Consider the following 17914-nt stretch of genomic DNA (forward strand, 5'->3'; position numbering starts at 1 on the left):
TAGGAAAAAGTCAAATCTTTCTAAAACAGGTAAGAACTCCAATTTTAAATTTTAAAAAAGCTAATTATACCGATATGAATGAAAAGCTGTCGCGTTTACAATGGTCAAAAATTTGGGAAGATGAAGAGAGTCTCGATCGGATGGTTAACAGCTTTTATTCATCCATCGTTCCCATTATAGAGGCGAATACTCCCTTAAGTAAACCTAAAAGTGAAAACTATCCAATCTGGTTTAGTTCAGCTTTAATAAAATGTGCGAAAGAAAAGAATAAATACAATAAAAGGTATAAATTATACAAAAATCCGAGGGACAAAGAAACAGTTTATATTCTGAGAAAAAGATATGATAGTATGTTAAAAGAATGTTTAAAGAACTTTAAAGAAAATGCTAGGAATACACTGAAAACCAACCCCAAACATATATGGTCCTTTGTGAATAATTTAAAACGCAACAGTGGTTCTATTCCTAACCAGCTGATCTTAGGTACTAAAACGGCCTCCGGTGGAGAAGAAATATGCGAGTTATTTTCGGAATATTTTCAGTCGGTATATGAATTACTTCCATCTTCTATAATATCCCAACCACAAAATAGCCCACCATCTGTGTTACCTGATTGTTTGAACTCAATAAGTAATATTTGTTTAAGTGAATGTGAGGTACGTGCAGCTTTAAAAAAACTTGACCCAAATAAAGGATCCGGCTTGGACGATATACCGAACGTTTTTCTTAAAAACTGCGCGGATAGTTTGTCTGGGCCTTTGTGTGAATTATACAATAGATCTTTAAAAGATGGCATTTTCCCACTGCACTGGAAAAGGGCGCGGTTAACACCAATACATAAAAATGGTGATAGAAACGCTGTATCGAATTACCGACCTGTGTCTGTTCTTCCAGCACCTGGTAAAGTTTTAGAATCGCTGGTTCAACAGAAAATTTACTGGCATGTTAAACATAAACTGCACCCAGAACAACATGGTTTTTTACCACAGAAATCTACCACCACAAATTTAGTCAGTTTCATTGAGGATGTTGCGGGCGCGATCGATGAAGGACAGGAAATCCACGCTATTTACACGGACTTTAGTAAGGCGTTCGATTTAATTGATCATATTTTATTATTAAGAAAGATTTATGAATTGGGTGCGAATCGTGCTTAAGTAATCGGACTCAATTAGTCAAGATTCGTGGATATACATCACGAGCTAATGTAATCCCAACGGGCGTGCCTCAGGGATCCCACCTGGGTCCCCTTTTTTTCCTCTTATTTGTGAATGATTTGGCCAATGGTCTAAAGTGTAATTTTAAGATGTATGCGGATGATTTGAAGTTGTATATGCGAGTCAAATGCGAGGACGATAGGAATATGCTGCAAAAAGAATTATATCACGTTGAAGATTGGTGTCTCAGGAACAGAATGCTATTAAATGAAAATAAATGTTATTGCATGAACTTCACAAAAAAGAAGAACACGTTACCTCTTTCATATATTTTAAAAAGTAGAAATCTTAAAGAAGTAAACAGTATTAGAGACTTAGGAGTCATAGTAGACAGTTCACTAAATTTCAAAGATCACATGGATCACATAATAAGTAAATCGTCCAGTCTTTCCGGATTCATTTCTAGGCAATTAAAATACTTTAAGGACCCTGGCGTTGTGATTCCTATTTACAATTGCATTGTAAAAAGCGTCTTGGAATATAACAGTTGTGTTTGGTCTCCCAGCTATGCTGTGCATTCCAGTAGATTGGAGAGAATTCAGAAAAGATTTGTGTATCAACTGTCCTACATTAATAATCAATGCAAAACATTGGTATCATACGAAAAAAGATTGAGTTTTTACAAAATGAGGCCTCTAAGTGTACGCCGTAAGTGTTTGGACATACTGTTTCTGTACAAACTGATACATGGTCTTGTGGATTGCCCTGAACTCCTTTCGCGCATTAAAATAGAAGTTCCACGTCCTGCTAGCCGTTTGGAAAATAGGAAGTGCTTTAAATTACCCTATTGTCGTACTAACGTAGGTCAAAACTCTCCTTTATACAGGTGCTGTTCGTACTATAATGGTGTTAGGTATAATTTCGATATTTTCTCGAGTTCTCTATCCTCAGCCAGAAGTAAAATTTACTCTGCGTTGTGTAAAAATAATGGTAGTGTTACTTGAATTACTATAGAAGTTTAAAGTTTAAAATTTAAAGTGTAGCGTGTACATTGTCAGTCAGTTTATGTAGTTTCACTAAGCACGATGTGCTCACTAGTTTAGGAATTGCACCGCAAATGTTTGTTTTAGTAAATAGTTTTTAAGGCTGTTTATGTGTCAATTTCAATTTGTGAACCAAATAAAAAAAAAAAAAAAAAAAATTATGTCCTATGGAATTCTACTATGGGGCAGGGCAGCAGATATAGAAACTATATTTATCTTACAGAAAAGAGCCATTCGTTCTATATATAATTTACGTGCTCGGGACTCACTAAGAGATCTCTTTAAGAATACTGGTATCCTTACTGTACCATCACAGTATATATTTAATAATATTTTGCATGTACACAAAAACGCCGACTTACACACAAGAGTAGGAGATAGACACTGTTATGGCACAAGGAACAGAAATAGAATTGAAATGCCATTTTTCCGATTAGCTAAAGTTAAAAATTCATTTATATAAAAAATGTACTAGTTCAGAGAGCGTACTACAGTATTCAGGAATATATGGACGATAAAAACCCATGGAGGGTTGTCGCGAAAAAACCACAGGACAGTTCTTTGGCATGTTATTATAATATATGATGTTACATATGTATTTTGTAAAATTGTAAAACTGACATGATTTAAAAGAGCAACTATGGAGTTTCTTGCCGGTTCTTCTCCGTAGATACTGCTTTCCGAATCGGTGGTAAATTTTAAAATATGTAATGACGTTTCAAAAGTGCTTCTATAAGAAGTCTAATTGAATAAATAAATGTTTGAGTTTGAGTTTGAGTTTATAAAAGTCGATCATTGATCACGTTTTTGAGCAAATCTCCAATTCTACACTCTACATTTTTTCTATTATCCCCCCCCCATACCTTACACATAATTTAATATAGAATTTCTTACTAATAATAATTTCTATACTTACAATCATCGGGTTGCGTGGACAAAAGGGCGGTGTGCACGCGGTACTTGTACTTGAAGGCGAGGGTCGGTAATAACGCACCACGCACCAGCTCAGAGTCAACTGCCGTCCAGCATACTAGCACGTCGAATTCCTTTTCCATCACTGTATAAACATATACATAAATAAATAAAACATATAATATATTACATACATTGAGAGAAAACAAAAAAATGTTCGCAGAGTAAGCTTTGATGATATAATTCGTCATCGTCAATCACAAATGAATACACAGTGGTTACCCCTAGCGCGATGCGCAGCGGCCGCAGCCCTTGCCCTGGCGTGTCGTGCGGCGAGCAGCAGGCGCGGCGTGTAGCGGCGGTGCAGCACGAGCGCGCTGGCCAGCAGCAGCGCCGCCGCCGCGCCGCCCAGCGCCAGCGCGCGCCACCGCGGGCCCGCGCCGCCGCACCACGCCTCCGCGCCCCACTCGCCGTCTGCACACACACCACACACACACATTATAACGCGTTTCATTCAAGGAACGAATCTTCAATGGCGGCCAAAGCTGACACTGACATATGGTAGGGTCAGTAAACAAGAAAAAAATAATGTAAAAGGATAATTCAATTTCTGACGCATTTATTTTTTATTTAATTATTATTCATACAAATTATGAAATTAGTCATTATAATTTCCATACTCTAGTTAAAGCACTTTTCCAAAAACTCAATTTTAGCCTCTAATGTTTACATCCTTTTAAGTGTCTAAACATTTGTACAGCAAAACTAACACGCTAACATATAACCAAAAAGTCTCACTTTTATAGTGCACGGTGACGTAATTCCTGAAGACCACATCGTTGCTATGCACCACGCACACGTACGTTCCGTAGTCTTGCACGGACAGCTGGTCGATGTTCAGATACGAGCCGATAATGTCTTCCACGTCCTCCCTGAAAATAACTAAATATCACACACGGCACGCAAACAATAAGGATTTACTCTTGGAACTGATATCTGAGTTGCGTCACACATGATATAAACTTCTCAGAAAGAAACGTGTTGCTGGAAGTCGTGATTGTAAAGCTATGAATTTCGTTGCGTGGAAATTGTATTGCAGCGGCATTTTAATATTCAATATCGCTATGACACGATTCCATTAATGAAAAATTAGAATTCTATAAATAAGTTATTGACCACATCCACACTGGGCAAATGTTTATGTACAAATATTGCGTGCATATTTCGATTCTTTTGACAATAATAAATAAATTATTCGGTATTCGACATCAACCACTATATAATAAATAAAACAATACTATATGTAACAAACTGGGATAATTTCGATTTTCCAGGTACGGTTTAAATATTGATAGTATTATCTATAATAAATTATTCATAACTTTGAAGCTTTATATAATTATTTAACAAAAACATAAACCGCCTTCCATTCGTCAGAACAGGACCGAATTCAAATAGGATCACACGGGCAGAGCCAGCTTTCAAATAGACATAATCATTAAAATCGGTTCATCCAGTGGAACACTATGAGGTAGAAACCCTGCTCTTTCTGGAATCGGTTGAAAATGTTGAAAATTCATCATAGATCCACTAGTGCATTCTATGAACAGGGTTCCTTTAAAACAATTAAACTTCCCCGTACTCGTATACAAGTTTCGCTGCGACACCAACTTCCTCGCATATTCCTTTCTCGCAAGTTGCCCTGTAACCTGACAACCTTTCGAATCGTGGAATTTATTCTCTTTGCTTCACGTTATGAGATGTATATTTTGTTATAACTCTAGAATCTGGATATTATATTGACGCAAAGTAATAGGGACTTACATTCACTAATCTTGAATTAACATTGGCACATATTTGCATCCTTGGGGATTACTCAATAACCCTTTTTCTAATACGATACATTGGTTTTCCTCTCTAGGAAGACCACTCAATCACGACTTATTATTTCGGAAGCTGTAGAATGAGGTTTAAAACACGCAACTATTTGAATAAAACTTTACATAGAAGGTAATTAATTTGGTAATTAATTACCTTCTATGTAAAGTAAGCTATACAGTCTAAAAGTCAGTTTAATTAATGTCAGATCACTTGGATCAAGTCGTGAGTCAGGCATTGTATTATCGGATAACTATGAAGAAATCGAAAGTGTCCTGACTGTGAAATGTGTACTAGATAAACATAATATAGTTTAAATACACAATCCATACAGAAGTTAACAAATATTGATTATACTCATTATACTAGTAATGCACCCATGGGTATGTGTCATTACATGTTAAATCCTAACTTTCCTAAGAACTTCCCATTCATACCAGTAGCAAATTTTAATTACCTTGTCGTTTTTATTTCATTTTGCGAAGCCAACAGTTCACCTTCAGTCCCATTGGGCCACACTTTTAGCCACCGGAGATCACTTCGAGCGTCGGCCAAATACGAACGACCTACAATAAATTAAATTCTACATTATTAATATCTCATATCAATTACTTACGTTCTTTTATTATTTTTTTTCATACTTGCTAACATTTACGCAAAAACATTAATTCTTTAATTAAGTGCTTGTAATTAAACTTGTTTTGTTTGATAAGAATAATGACATAGAGAAACAATTTAAATTCTTATAACGTGATAAAAACTCGTCTTTATTGCAGCAATACGAATTTGTAAACAAAAGTAAGTAAACAAGGAGCAGTATTAACGTTTAAATTACAAGAACTTCATTACATTTTATACGACTAACTGGAATACTTTGCTTAAAAATGTATCTCGGTAAATAAGACTGGCATTGCTTTCAAAGAATTTTATAAGTTTACCGAAAAGTAATAATCTCTTGTAGTCTGAAAAAACACTTAATAAAATTCAAATCAATCGTCAACCTGGAAGTATACTAATCAGCTTTTAGTATAGAGAACTACGGCATTGAAGGCTGAGTTTTGTATGTCGAGAGTTCTAGAGGGTAAAAAATTCATTCGCGGTCAAACTTATTTTCCGATAAAAGTTTACATTTACATCGATAAGACTTCAGCAACTAACGGAAGACCTTGTTGTTTTTCTCGCTGCTACGCATAAATTGCTCTTTGCTGTACAAGAAAATGAAATCAATAAATTGTGCATAATACGAGCGAACATGAACAATACAAAAATCAACCCTTTCACTCGGCCAACGGTTATTCATCCATTTAATCCCACTTACCACCCAACCATAACGGGTTGTCAAAACGGACATATGTTTCAGAAAATATCAAGAGTGAAATTTCATAGTCCTTACCGATGAGCGCTTCGCAGAAAAGCCGCAATTTGCTCCCTTCCTCCACCCACTGGTCCTTTGAAATGAACATTGTTTGTGGCGCGTCCGTCGGTTTTTCTGTGAAACGAAAATTGAGCTTATTGCGGGAATGATTCGGATAATTTCCGCGAACGACACGCGCAGTGAAAAAATCTCGTTTAAAATGTAGCAGATCGTTTAAGATGCTGTTGAACCATAATTAAAGCTCTTTAAAGAGAAATTTAAATAAATTATTTTAAATTACTTATATTAAAATAAAGCTACCCAATGAAAAACCATAGTGGCATGTTCTTTTATATGTAGATACTATGTATATGTTCTTTTATATGTATTAAATTTTATTTGAATCTACGTCGTCTCTCTCTCTTACTACTTCTCACAACTTTCTATAGAGCATATACATAGTTATGATGGATGAAGGTTCCACACTAGAATTCTATTGATACATCTATACTTTCTCTTCAATTCTACGAAGCAAGATATCTACGGATACCTACGTCTTATTAATCTGATTTAGTCTCAATGACATTATGTATTTTGCTTTATCATTGGCCTTTTTAGTATTGCTTCATAAAATGCTTATCAATTCGATATAGTTGAATTTCAAAACATATTTTCCTTGTTTAGGTATTGCAGTAAAGAATGGTGGTGGATATATGTAGTTAATATTATTTTAAATTTCAGTAATACAATCAGAGAGATGTCTGGATCAACTAAACGACTGGATCGATTTTCAGGGGACTTTCAGGAAGAGATAACTGATATTATATTTAATAGGTTACCTTTAAAATTTAACTACTATAAAGTAACCTTATAAAGTGAGTTTGAGCAGACTTCAAAACATCAAACAAACACTCACACCATATGAAAATGTTAGTTAGAAGACGCAAATACACGCGTTATTAACAAAGTTGGGCTTACCCAGTATATCCAGTCTGATGGTGTGCGTCTCGCTGTGTGTTTCATTGCTGAGGCGGCAGGTGTAGTTGCCGGAGTCCGTGCGGGCCGCGTGCCGGGTGTACAGCGTCTGGTTCGCCGCCTCGGGGTACAGGATCAGGTTCGACACACCAGCTGACCAGGGGTATGCTACGCCGTCTTTGAACCTGGGGAAACCATCTTCGTTGAGCTATCGATGTTATATTGAACACTTGTACAGGCTAGAGTTTGGAAGGACAGGTTCCTTAGGGGAACTTATTTGAATTCAGTACAAGGAAATCGTAACAGCGAATTCTCAAAAGACTCGATTATAATGTAAAGTACCTACTAAATTGAATCTTTTTACAAATATTAAAAACTTTATTACTGTTTTTATATTTGTACAAAGAATTAAGTGAAATACAAATATGAAGTGCACAACAAACATTACGTTCGATTCATTAAATTGTAATGCTTGATGATATATTTTCTCAACTATTTATGTATCGTATCGTTTATTGGATAAACATGCGTTCATAATTTACAAATATAATTGTGTCGTTCCGTACTACTGTGTTCCGTATTAATTTCGTAATCATTACATATAGCGCGGCGTCGTAGGTAGAGCGGGCTGATACACGTGTTTTTATAATATCAGGGAGATTGCAATTTGCGACACGATCAATTCCACACATCTATTACAGGAAACAATTCGCAGTAATGGCTAATGGAGCGCCGATCCGCTGGAAGCGAGCAGCAGGCGGAGCGGGCGGCGGGCGGCGGCGCAGCGGCGGCCGGCGGGCGATGCGACGTAATGCGACTGCAGCTGTCGATGACATGACATCCATTCCGCGAACAGGATCACGTTATTAAACTCTCGCTAACGAGGAAATCGTGACTTTCGAAGGCTTCGGACGACATCTGCGCACCGATTAATCTTCCCGCAACTCGCGTACATCTAAGAAACGCTAGCTAAATATTTATATTCCCATAATTCGGCGCGAACGGTACCAGCTGTAAATTGTTCAGGGAATGGATCTTTCGCAAACAAAACGTCGCGCGAAGCAACGATTCCTGCGAGTAGTAAAGTTCCGCGGGAGCCGTATTTGAACGGTTTATAAAAGTAAAACAAACATTCGAGCGATGTTTCATCGCAAGGCCGCGTGAGGATCATTTCTCGGAATCGTCGAACGCAACCTGCTGAATTTCCACTAGATATGTTTCCATTTCGAGACCGTTAATGAATTTATGAATTACTCTGTTTATTTGTAACGCATTAAAACTAATTTCGCTCGCCCTACTTTGGATACATATACAGACTGTAGCTTTATTTCAGTAAACCATTTAAAAGCACTACCGAGTTGAAATTAAATAAAATGCTCTATAATTTATAAATGGATCCGGTTGAACATTGCACTTCGGGTAAAATTGCGGATACAACTTAGTTTTAAATTTAAATAACAACTATAAAACAGATATTGTCAACGTGAAAACCCTATTTTTACTCTGCGAAAATCAACTTAAAAGTACGGTAGTGGATAAAATCTGGTATAATGATTGTTTTTATAAATAGGACACAATGAGACGTCATCGTGAGTTTCTTAGAAATTTAATTTAGGTAGAGTAGGAGTAATTTTTACAAGCAGCGTTGACTCAATCAACAACACGTGGATAATTTAAATGTGGAAAGATGATCACATCGCGATCACAATGACAATTCAATTCATTTTTTCACAAATTCAATTCATTTGCTGGGAATGTGAGAAATTTTCCAGCCTCTTTGGTCGATAATGTATGAGGTATATGTATACGAGTGTGTGTATGTATATTACCTATGTTAAGTGCATAATTCCATTACGTATGAATAGATTTGTATTATCTTATAAAAAATAATAGTAATCTACATAAAACCTCTCGGTCCCATTGGTAATTATTTTTTTATAAACACGCGTACTCAGTTAAGTAAGAAAAATGCAAATATTAAAAAATATAATTATATTCAATATGTATATTCTCGGAAGAAACAATTACATGAACATCAATACACGCACATGGTTTTACCGAAGGAAATCTATAACAACGTGAATACATAAAATGTAAGAAGAAATAAAAAGCAAAGTGCAGACAGAGTGCGGTGCCCTTTGTGGACTCCCGTCTCAAGTTTTTGTTCCTCTGCAAATGTTATGTCTGCTATAAAGGTACGACGCAATTATTATGATATTAACGTTTCTTAAGAATGAGAATATCATTTTTAAGAGCATTAAGTCGGACCATTTTACATACCACCAAAATAAAGAAAAAGCGGAGTGCGCGCTGTGTATTTTATACTGTTTGTTATGTTGTTTTCATTTTAATTTTAATCTAGATTAGAAGCACCATTTTTGAGAATCAATGAAAAGGGTCGAACAACGTTAAAGGTCTCAAAAAAGAGCTAAGATGAGGTCATAGCCGCGCCGGCGCACCGGACAGCCCCTGCAGGCCGAGGCCGGCGAAATCATCCGAAATGCGAACCGGTCTTTGACCCGCGCGTCGGCTTACACATAACTTGCGGCCACAAATCATTCGTGCATCACCTATACAGAGACAAAGGATACCTGTTTATTCATATACTGTTAGTAGCTTTTTGCTCCACGACGATCGACTGTGCTTATATTCATATAATAAATACATTGTATAAAGTGAAGATAAAAATACATCGCATCATTACTCACTTAGTTCATAAGCATTTCATGTATAAACATTGTTTTATTGCATACCCCATATGTCTAATCGTCATATATAAAGTTCCATAATAGTAAGCATTTCTAAAAGGTGGAATTACCCATTATAGAGAATCCGGAATCTCGATTATTGCCTTTAATTACTCGTAAGCACCACGGCTCACCTCTGCAGTATTTATAGTCATTATATAGGCATCATAGTCATCCCAAATTATGCTTGTTTGTTAACAACTTTTAAAACATCCAACGTAATTGTTAAATCAAACGCCTGAAATCGCATCATTTTGCTCCCTAATAAATCTTGAATTGTAGGATAGAATAAGTTGATATTAATTGAGTCTAAGTTATAATGATGAGCCCGTTCAGTGAATAGAGAATGTGCTTGTGAGTCGAGTTCTCTGTAACTCGACAATCTTGAGCAGCCAAGCGTCAATTCCTAGTCGAGTGTAAAAAATGTACTAAGGCTCTCACTGCTTCTGCGAATTAGCTGTAATTCTGGCTAATACGCTTTCTTGTTTGTCTGATATAGAGGCGATTGTATATGTATCGATAGTCTATTCTTTTAATTAACTGATCGTTTTATTAAAAATATTAAACTTTGGAACTAGCGAACAAATTATATTACACAGCGGCCACTTCATTGATCGGTTTGATATTGCGACAAAATAAAACATTGAATGAATCCACTCTCGCCACAATATTGGATTGGATATTTAAAGGAATTATGTATAGGTAACAGTAAACTTCCTAAGTACAATACATATTGACATTCTAGTTCGCAGACACAGTATACCTTTCACACCCGCTTACTATATGCACGGAGTAAATATTTATGTATAACAGTTAACTAACGCTGGCCTTTGGCTCTCCGTTCAGAAAATAAGCGGCTTAAAGTAACTTATTAGGATAGCGATGCCTATCAACTATCATTAGTTTTATCTATCCCTCCCACACAGGCGCAATTCGCAAACGAGTACACATCGAAGCACGAAGCGTACTAATGAGGGGAGCGTGCTGAGGTTCCACGAAGGAGTAATTAGGGCTAGTGGCCGCCAAATTGACACCGCCCCGAGCAACTGGAACAGTTCTTTGTTGGAATTCACGTGTTGGCCGTTTCTCTGAAAGAACCACAATTATATGCAGTCGCCAGTTGTCGCAGAGCACAGCCAGGAACCCCTCGCATTACTCGGTAATCACACGTCGCCGCGTCACGCACCGATGACAATAATGACACTAACTATAGATGCGATTGTGGGAAATGCGATACGGGTAATCATGGAAACTACTCGACGGATTCCAGATTCATATCATAAAGGGCGCAATTGTCTGCTAACAATTTAGTGAACTTTTTGTGCACGGCGTAAATACTGTCATTGGATTAAAAATAGACTTTCAAGAATCGTGTTTCACATTTATTAAAACATATTGCACTATTGATTATGTTTTGCAATAAAACTAAGCGTTAAGCTCTAAACCCATTACAGCGATTTCGCCGAATCCAAGCTATAAAGTTCTATAGTCCTATATTACACTTCGCTGATTCAATTCCGATTAAATATGTTATATATTCACTAGTTTCGTTTGAAGAGTACTGAAATTAAATTATATAATATCAATGTAATAACTTCAACACTGATTGCAATAATAAATAAACACATATTTTATGTTTATTGTATGCAATTTCATTTAAACTCTGTATTATATAAATGAATTATACGACATATTTTTTGAACGATAGGGTTACTACGATATTTAGCTTAAAACATTAAAATTATACGCAATTAATGAAGATAGCATATCTTTCATGAAACAAAACAAGTTAAGAAGGGATATTAAACTAATATGACTTGGATACCTTATTTGTAAAGTGTATAAGGCAAGCGATTTACCATCACTAATGAAGCACAGGTGCCGTAAAAACAATACAATTCAGTATAGAAACAATATTAATAAGAATAAAGGGATGATTACTTAACCACCAACCTTATACAAAATTATAATTAATATTATTTCGAGTTACAAGAAGGAAAAGAAACGGAAAAATACACCCGAGAGACAATTTTAAAATGAAATGTCGAGCCGTAATTAACATACAAAAAGTTTTTGCAAATGTGATGAGCCTATTTGTCGTCGGTTACAAAGGCAGCGCAGCAATTACACGCGAGTTAAGAATGTTCAACTACATGCAGGTATGTCAATTAATAACAGTGTTGCAGAAATAATATGTCTAGTGTACGGGCAAGAACGCTTCCCAAGTAACGAGTGTAGCAATTTCTTACAGTTACATCGGCCGAGGGATGCGCAGCGAGAATAGTGGAAATGTTAAAGCGAACCGCAAGAAAAAGTGCAGAGTACATGGCGCTGCGCAAAAACGAGATCGCGATACAGATGAACAGGCCCCGAGGAGCATTAGGTACCTACCTGCACATATATTCCGCCATCTCTACTACAGACAATTCTGTAAAATTAAAAAAAAGATGTATCTGAAAACTAATCGCACAGGCTATATGAAAAACAATTCCATTTTGTCTTTTATAACTTTCCTTTGATCCACTAATGCTTTCCAGGTATTATTAATGGTATTATATGGAATAGCACATGGAGTCTTTGATAGAGACAATGTATCGGGTTTCTAGTAAATGGTATTATGGTATACCTATCATCGGACGTATAAGACACTATTAGATATTTTTATGACTGTGAATTGTATTCCATTTTATTCTTAGAACATTCCCATCAAACAGCTCATATTAAAAACTTCTGTACGTGATGCTGGTATAGATCGGGAGTATTTAATGTTGTAGACATGTTATGCAAGATTACAAGTCCGGTATAGTAGCGATGGTTATAGAGCGCAGGAAACGCGGTGAAAAACAACCGAGAGGAAAAGAGCACTTTATGATTGCAGGCTTGGTGTCCAGGGAATGTACTTTAGAGGTACGTAATGACACGTCCCGGAACAGACAGGTGCTCGCATGGCTGCGTAAGGGCAAAGAATGCCGACGCGCTGAGTCTCGCCTGGGAACATGAAGCGCGTCAGTTTGCGCTCGCTCTGACATCTATATTATATCGACTATACGCTCTGATACTACACGATAACGGCTTTCTAAGTAATGCTCGAGCTATCGCTTATACGCGTCCGAGACACGTCGTTATTACACAGATGTATGAGCACATTACTGATGTTACCAGCTCTACGATATAATTGGTTATTCTGTGTAGAAATTAATTAACATGCATATTTCAATGCACACGGGGGGGTCATTCTAGCGAATAGCGGGAACGCCTCGCCTGCTACCGGTAAAACAATGGCTTTGTATTTAAATGAAGATAGGAAACAGGAAGCAATTTCCAATCACATTTGGATGATAGAACTCGCATTAATGTTCGGTGAGGCATCGACTTTGGATATATACTACATAGTACCTATATATGTACCTACGTGCGTGTGACGTGGGACACGAGTGTCTGGGAATTTAGCAGCAGCTTACATACAAATTGATTATTACTAAGCGAGGACATTAACTCATCTTATGTATCGAACAATAGCCGTTTAACATTCGGTAGTCGATCGCGGTTTCTCGGCAGTACGTGAAATTGCAAGTGCACAAGAATTTATTATTGCTGGAGGTGGTGCGACGAATGCTAAGCAGGTAGGCTGCCCGCGGTGTTGACCGTGCGTGATTCGACGTCTCTTCGATTATGCGAAATATTATGTATATCATTCCGCGAATTGGCCGGAAATAGCCGTTTCATTATGCGCGGCGGGTGCGTGAAATGATCGATTTGGATGGTCCGTTCTCGAATGGCGCCCCGTTTCCTAAAACTCCTCGATAAGATCGTTCTTAGAGGCGGACGTGGTACATCACTACTTAAACCTCTTAATAAAATGTCAGTCAATGAACTATATTCGTACGAGGGAATGAAATATTCATCAGGTTACTTTGCAAGACCTGTAAACTGTATAGACTGTTTTGCAAACTTGAACTTAAATTACTAAGAATTGAAGTTTCAGCGCAAGTGAAGTGCGACGCGATATAAAATATGGTGGCCACCGCAGTCGATAGAGAGACGGACGTGCGGGACACGGCGACAGCATAATAAAGCTGCAGGCCGTCGGGCCCTGCCGAGATCCACGTGCGATAACACAGGCTTCGTTTGACACATGAACGTTCATAATATATAAATGTGACAAAATGATTTTAGGCCGATGATTCATTTATTACATATTATCACTAAGATAAATGAACACACAGCGTAAAAGTAATCTATGATCAAGCAATGGCGCTTTGAATGTCATGGATTTTCTTTTATATTGAACTAGGTTTCCGCCTGCGGCTTCGCCCGCGCAGTCAAAGAAAAACCCGCATAGTTCCCGTTCCCATGGGATTTTCGGGATTGAGTTATTTTCCCGGGATAAAAAGTAGCCTATGTCCTTTCTCGGGTATCAAAATATCTCCATACCAAATTTCATGAAAATTGGTTCAGTAGGTAGTTTAGGCGTGATTGAGTAACAGACAGACAGACAGAGTTACTTTCGCATTTATAAATTTATATAAGTAATTAATTAATTCTAATGATTGAATTATACCTATATCAATTTATACATGGTTTTGAATAAAAATAGTACAAAACTATACACTTAATTTAAGGGCAATTTTGTACTATGCCATGATTTATTGGGTTAAAATCGATTGTGTGAAACATATCCTCGTGCGGTCGTGTTTGCAATTTTAACCATTGGTTTGGTAATTTCAAACAATTATTTCAGTAATTCATTCTGCGGTTTTGAGTGTACCGTGTATCTGATGTAAGGCACAAATTTTATTGAAATTAACATTTAAATTTATGCTGCTGTGAGTACACACAGCAGCAGATTTATGATGTGTCGATGTTTTTATTAAAAATATTGCTGAATTACAGCTAGTGCGTGTTTGCGTGCAGTCTGCAGCCACAGGGCCGGTCGGCTCTTCTCAGAGACACGCAAGGTTCGCTGCTCTTCGCGCTAATCATAATCAAACATCTAGCAATTAGTCGTTTCAGAAACAAATTTACGCTTACATCAAATCATCTGTTAGTAATACTCTATTTCAGTAAACCTACTGGTTAGGACAAAATAGATAAAATGCGATAAAAAGTGCAACCGCAACAATGTTGCCGGTCATAGCCTTCGCAGCGTGGCAAATTGACTCGAGTATTACACTCTTAATAACCGCCACATAAAAAGTCGCATATCAAGCCTTTCCACGGCAATACTTCGTAACGCACTAATTATAGTGTATTGTTAAACGTCATTACGGGCGGTTGCCATGTTGCCACGCGGAGCAAGAGCCGGCAAAAAGATCGCATGTGGCCTTGAATTAGGATAATTCCCACGTACTGCAGACCAGGCTCGCAATTCAGATTCACATAATGGACAATGACAGCTACAACAAAAAATAAAAATATGCAAATTACTCCTATGACGTGCATGTGAAGTATTTTTAAACCCAACCTAAAAATGTATAAATTTTTACGTGCGTCTACCAATTATTTGTTTATTGATTAAATATATAAAAAGTCTCATCAACTACTTCCTCGCATAAAGAATTATTATAGGCGTGATTTCATTCGGACGAATTATATAGTTTATGAAACTTTAAAATCACCGACTATTATGAACGATCAAAAAACTATATTGAAAATCGAAATGAAATAATCAATGACTCGCCAATCTTAGACAATACCTAGTTGATAACTTCCGTTATAAAGAAGCACAAAAACTTTGAAGCAATAATATATGAATTAAGTTTTTAACACTGTCCGCAGATCAAACACGCTACACCTTGCGTGACGTAACAAAATTTTCCCATTCACATCGAGCGGATACAAAAAATATGTATCTAGTTATGTCCATACAATGACACCTCGATGGAGGTCTAGAGCAAAGTTCAATATTTGTTCAAGAGACAAACAGAAGGGTTGAGGGGCGGTCGCGAGATGCTGGTCGAATGTTAATTTTCACGATGAAGCCATTTGTCGGACGTGAGGCGGCGACATAACGAGCCTGCGCTACAATTCTGGTAATCCATACGAAACGACTGCAACGCAATGGCCATTGTTGCCTGGCTTATTATTTTATGTTCATGAATTTGCGTTCGCCGTACAATTGTTTACTATACTAAGATGTTACTGAATGGTCCGGACGGATTCTCATCGTGCGACTATATTAACTCTTTGCTTCGAAGCTTAGATATTCAATTGGTATTTTCAACTATTTTGCACATTAAGAACGTAATATAGATAAGTCTAGATCACTATGACATTATAAAGAAATTGAAATGACTGTCGGTAATGTATATTTTACATATATATACGTATGCCTGGCGAACAAAGTGACATGATATTAATTCAATATGCTTAATTCCTCCTGGATTAATTTACTGCAATTAACCGCTTATTTATATGTAAAGTAAATCGCTCGGCAGCTTTAACGGACTGACATCCTTCATAAAAACAGTCCGGATAGCAACTCTCACTTGAACAAGAGGAGATATATGATCATTACACCTCTAAATGTTGAAGACATTTAAGTCGAGGATATAATATTGCATAAGGTAGTGTGTCTCCATTCATGGTTCTCTCGGACGCGGTGTCGGGTTTCCCATGTCGCATTCCACGCAGTTAACAGACAAGGTGGTCCAAGATTAGATACACTTCCAACGAAACGATATCTCAATATTTGCGTATCAATCGTACAGAATTCCATCGAGCGCTACGTTCATACGCAGATACTACAATTGTTGATTTTACCCATATTCCATATTTTGAATAAATAAAAAACGTTGAGAAACCAAGGCAAATTTTGTTCTAAACTACTTTCGATCGAACTCTAATAAATCTTTGGTATAAGTACTGGAGTTACTTATATGATTAGAGTTTTGGAGTGTTTACGATTCTAGATTGGGTTAATCCCAGCAAAAAATTTGATACCTACAGATATCCTTAACGGACGTTGCGTCAATCATTTTGTCATAGTACCTAGGTATAGTAAAAACATTAGCCACATAAAAAGTGTGAGGCATATCATACTTATATTATTTAAAACAATTATAAGATTACTTTTATCCCATCCAGCTGGAATCATTTGAAAATTATTTATTGATATCGAACCATATTCGATACACAGCAAAACCCTACTACAGAATTTGTGAAATCGCATAGCTTTTAACGAGCTGTTCAAATATGGTATGTACCTATCTATGTATCCTTCCAGTTGAGTAGAAATGTACACGAATAGTTAAGTTAATCGAGTAAACCTATATACGGGGAACCCCGCTATCCAATTTCAACTTGGTGTATCCGTTCGAAACAGATTTTAGATGAACGTATGTATTCTGTCCACTTCTATTATATGTACTCCCAATCGAAAAATAACGAAAATCTTATGTACATACACGATAAATATATATACAGTAGCACCTCTATAAGTCGAATATCAAGGGAGACGCCAAAAAATTCGAGTTATAGAGTTTTCAACTTATGGAGGATTTCGACTTAGGCGGATTTTGATTCAACATAAAGAGTTTGAGGTTTATTCTTATCAATTTTGAGTTACAGAGGTAAAATAAATTAAAATTCAACTTGCAGAGGTCACAAACATGTTTTTATTTATATCAATATTATTTCAAATCATTTTAAAATAAAAAATATGGCATTAAAATAGTCAGTATTTTTTTTGCTTTAGATAATTTGGTTGTTCTCTAGCATTTTATAATCTATAAAGAGCAGAAAATTCTTCTTTTTCAAAGATACTGGTTTGCTTTATAAAATTTCGTAAGGTATTCAATACGGTTCTTGCGGTTCTTGCCTCTTTGATGGAAACCCATGGAGCGCATG

At 36.7% G+C, this 17914-nt stretch overlaps 1 protein-coding gene across 1 annotated transcript in view; it reads right to left on the reverse strand.

Moving 5' to 3' along the window:
- Positions 1–17914, reverse strand: part of LOC149909736 (uncharacterized) — a 42845-nt gene that overhangs the window by 6562 nt on the left and 18369 nt on the right. Inside the window, exons 3-8 of the mRNA XM_090119831.1 lie at positions 7323–7504; positions 6384–6479; positions 5448–5556; positions 3911–4044; positions 3395–3586; positions 3117–3257 (exon numbers count right to left, since the gene is read on the reverse strand). Of these exons, the coding sequence (XP_089975957.1) occupies positions 3117–3257; positions 3395–3586; positions 3911–4044; positions 5448–5556; positions 6384–6479; positions 7323–7504 (854 nt within the window). The remainder of the gene's footprint in view (positions 1–3116; positions 3258–3394; positions 3587–3910; positions 4045–5447; positions 5557–6383; positions 6480–7322; positions 7505–17914) is intronic.

The sequence above is a fragment of the Colias eurytheme genome, chromosome 3 (genome assembly GCF_061535395.1).
Source record: "Colias eurytheme isolate Ceu_HAF_F1 chromosome 3, ilColEury1 Martin Lab GWU primary, whole genome shotgun sequence".
Classification (NCBI taxonomy): Eukaryota; Metazoa; Arthropoda; class Insecta; order Lepidoptera; family Pieridae; genus Colias; species Colias eurytheme.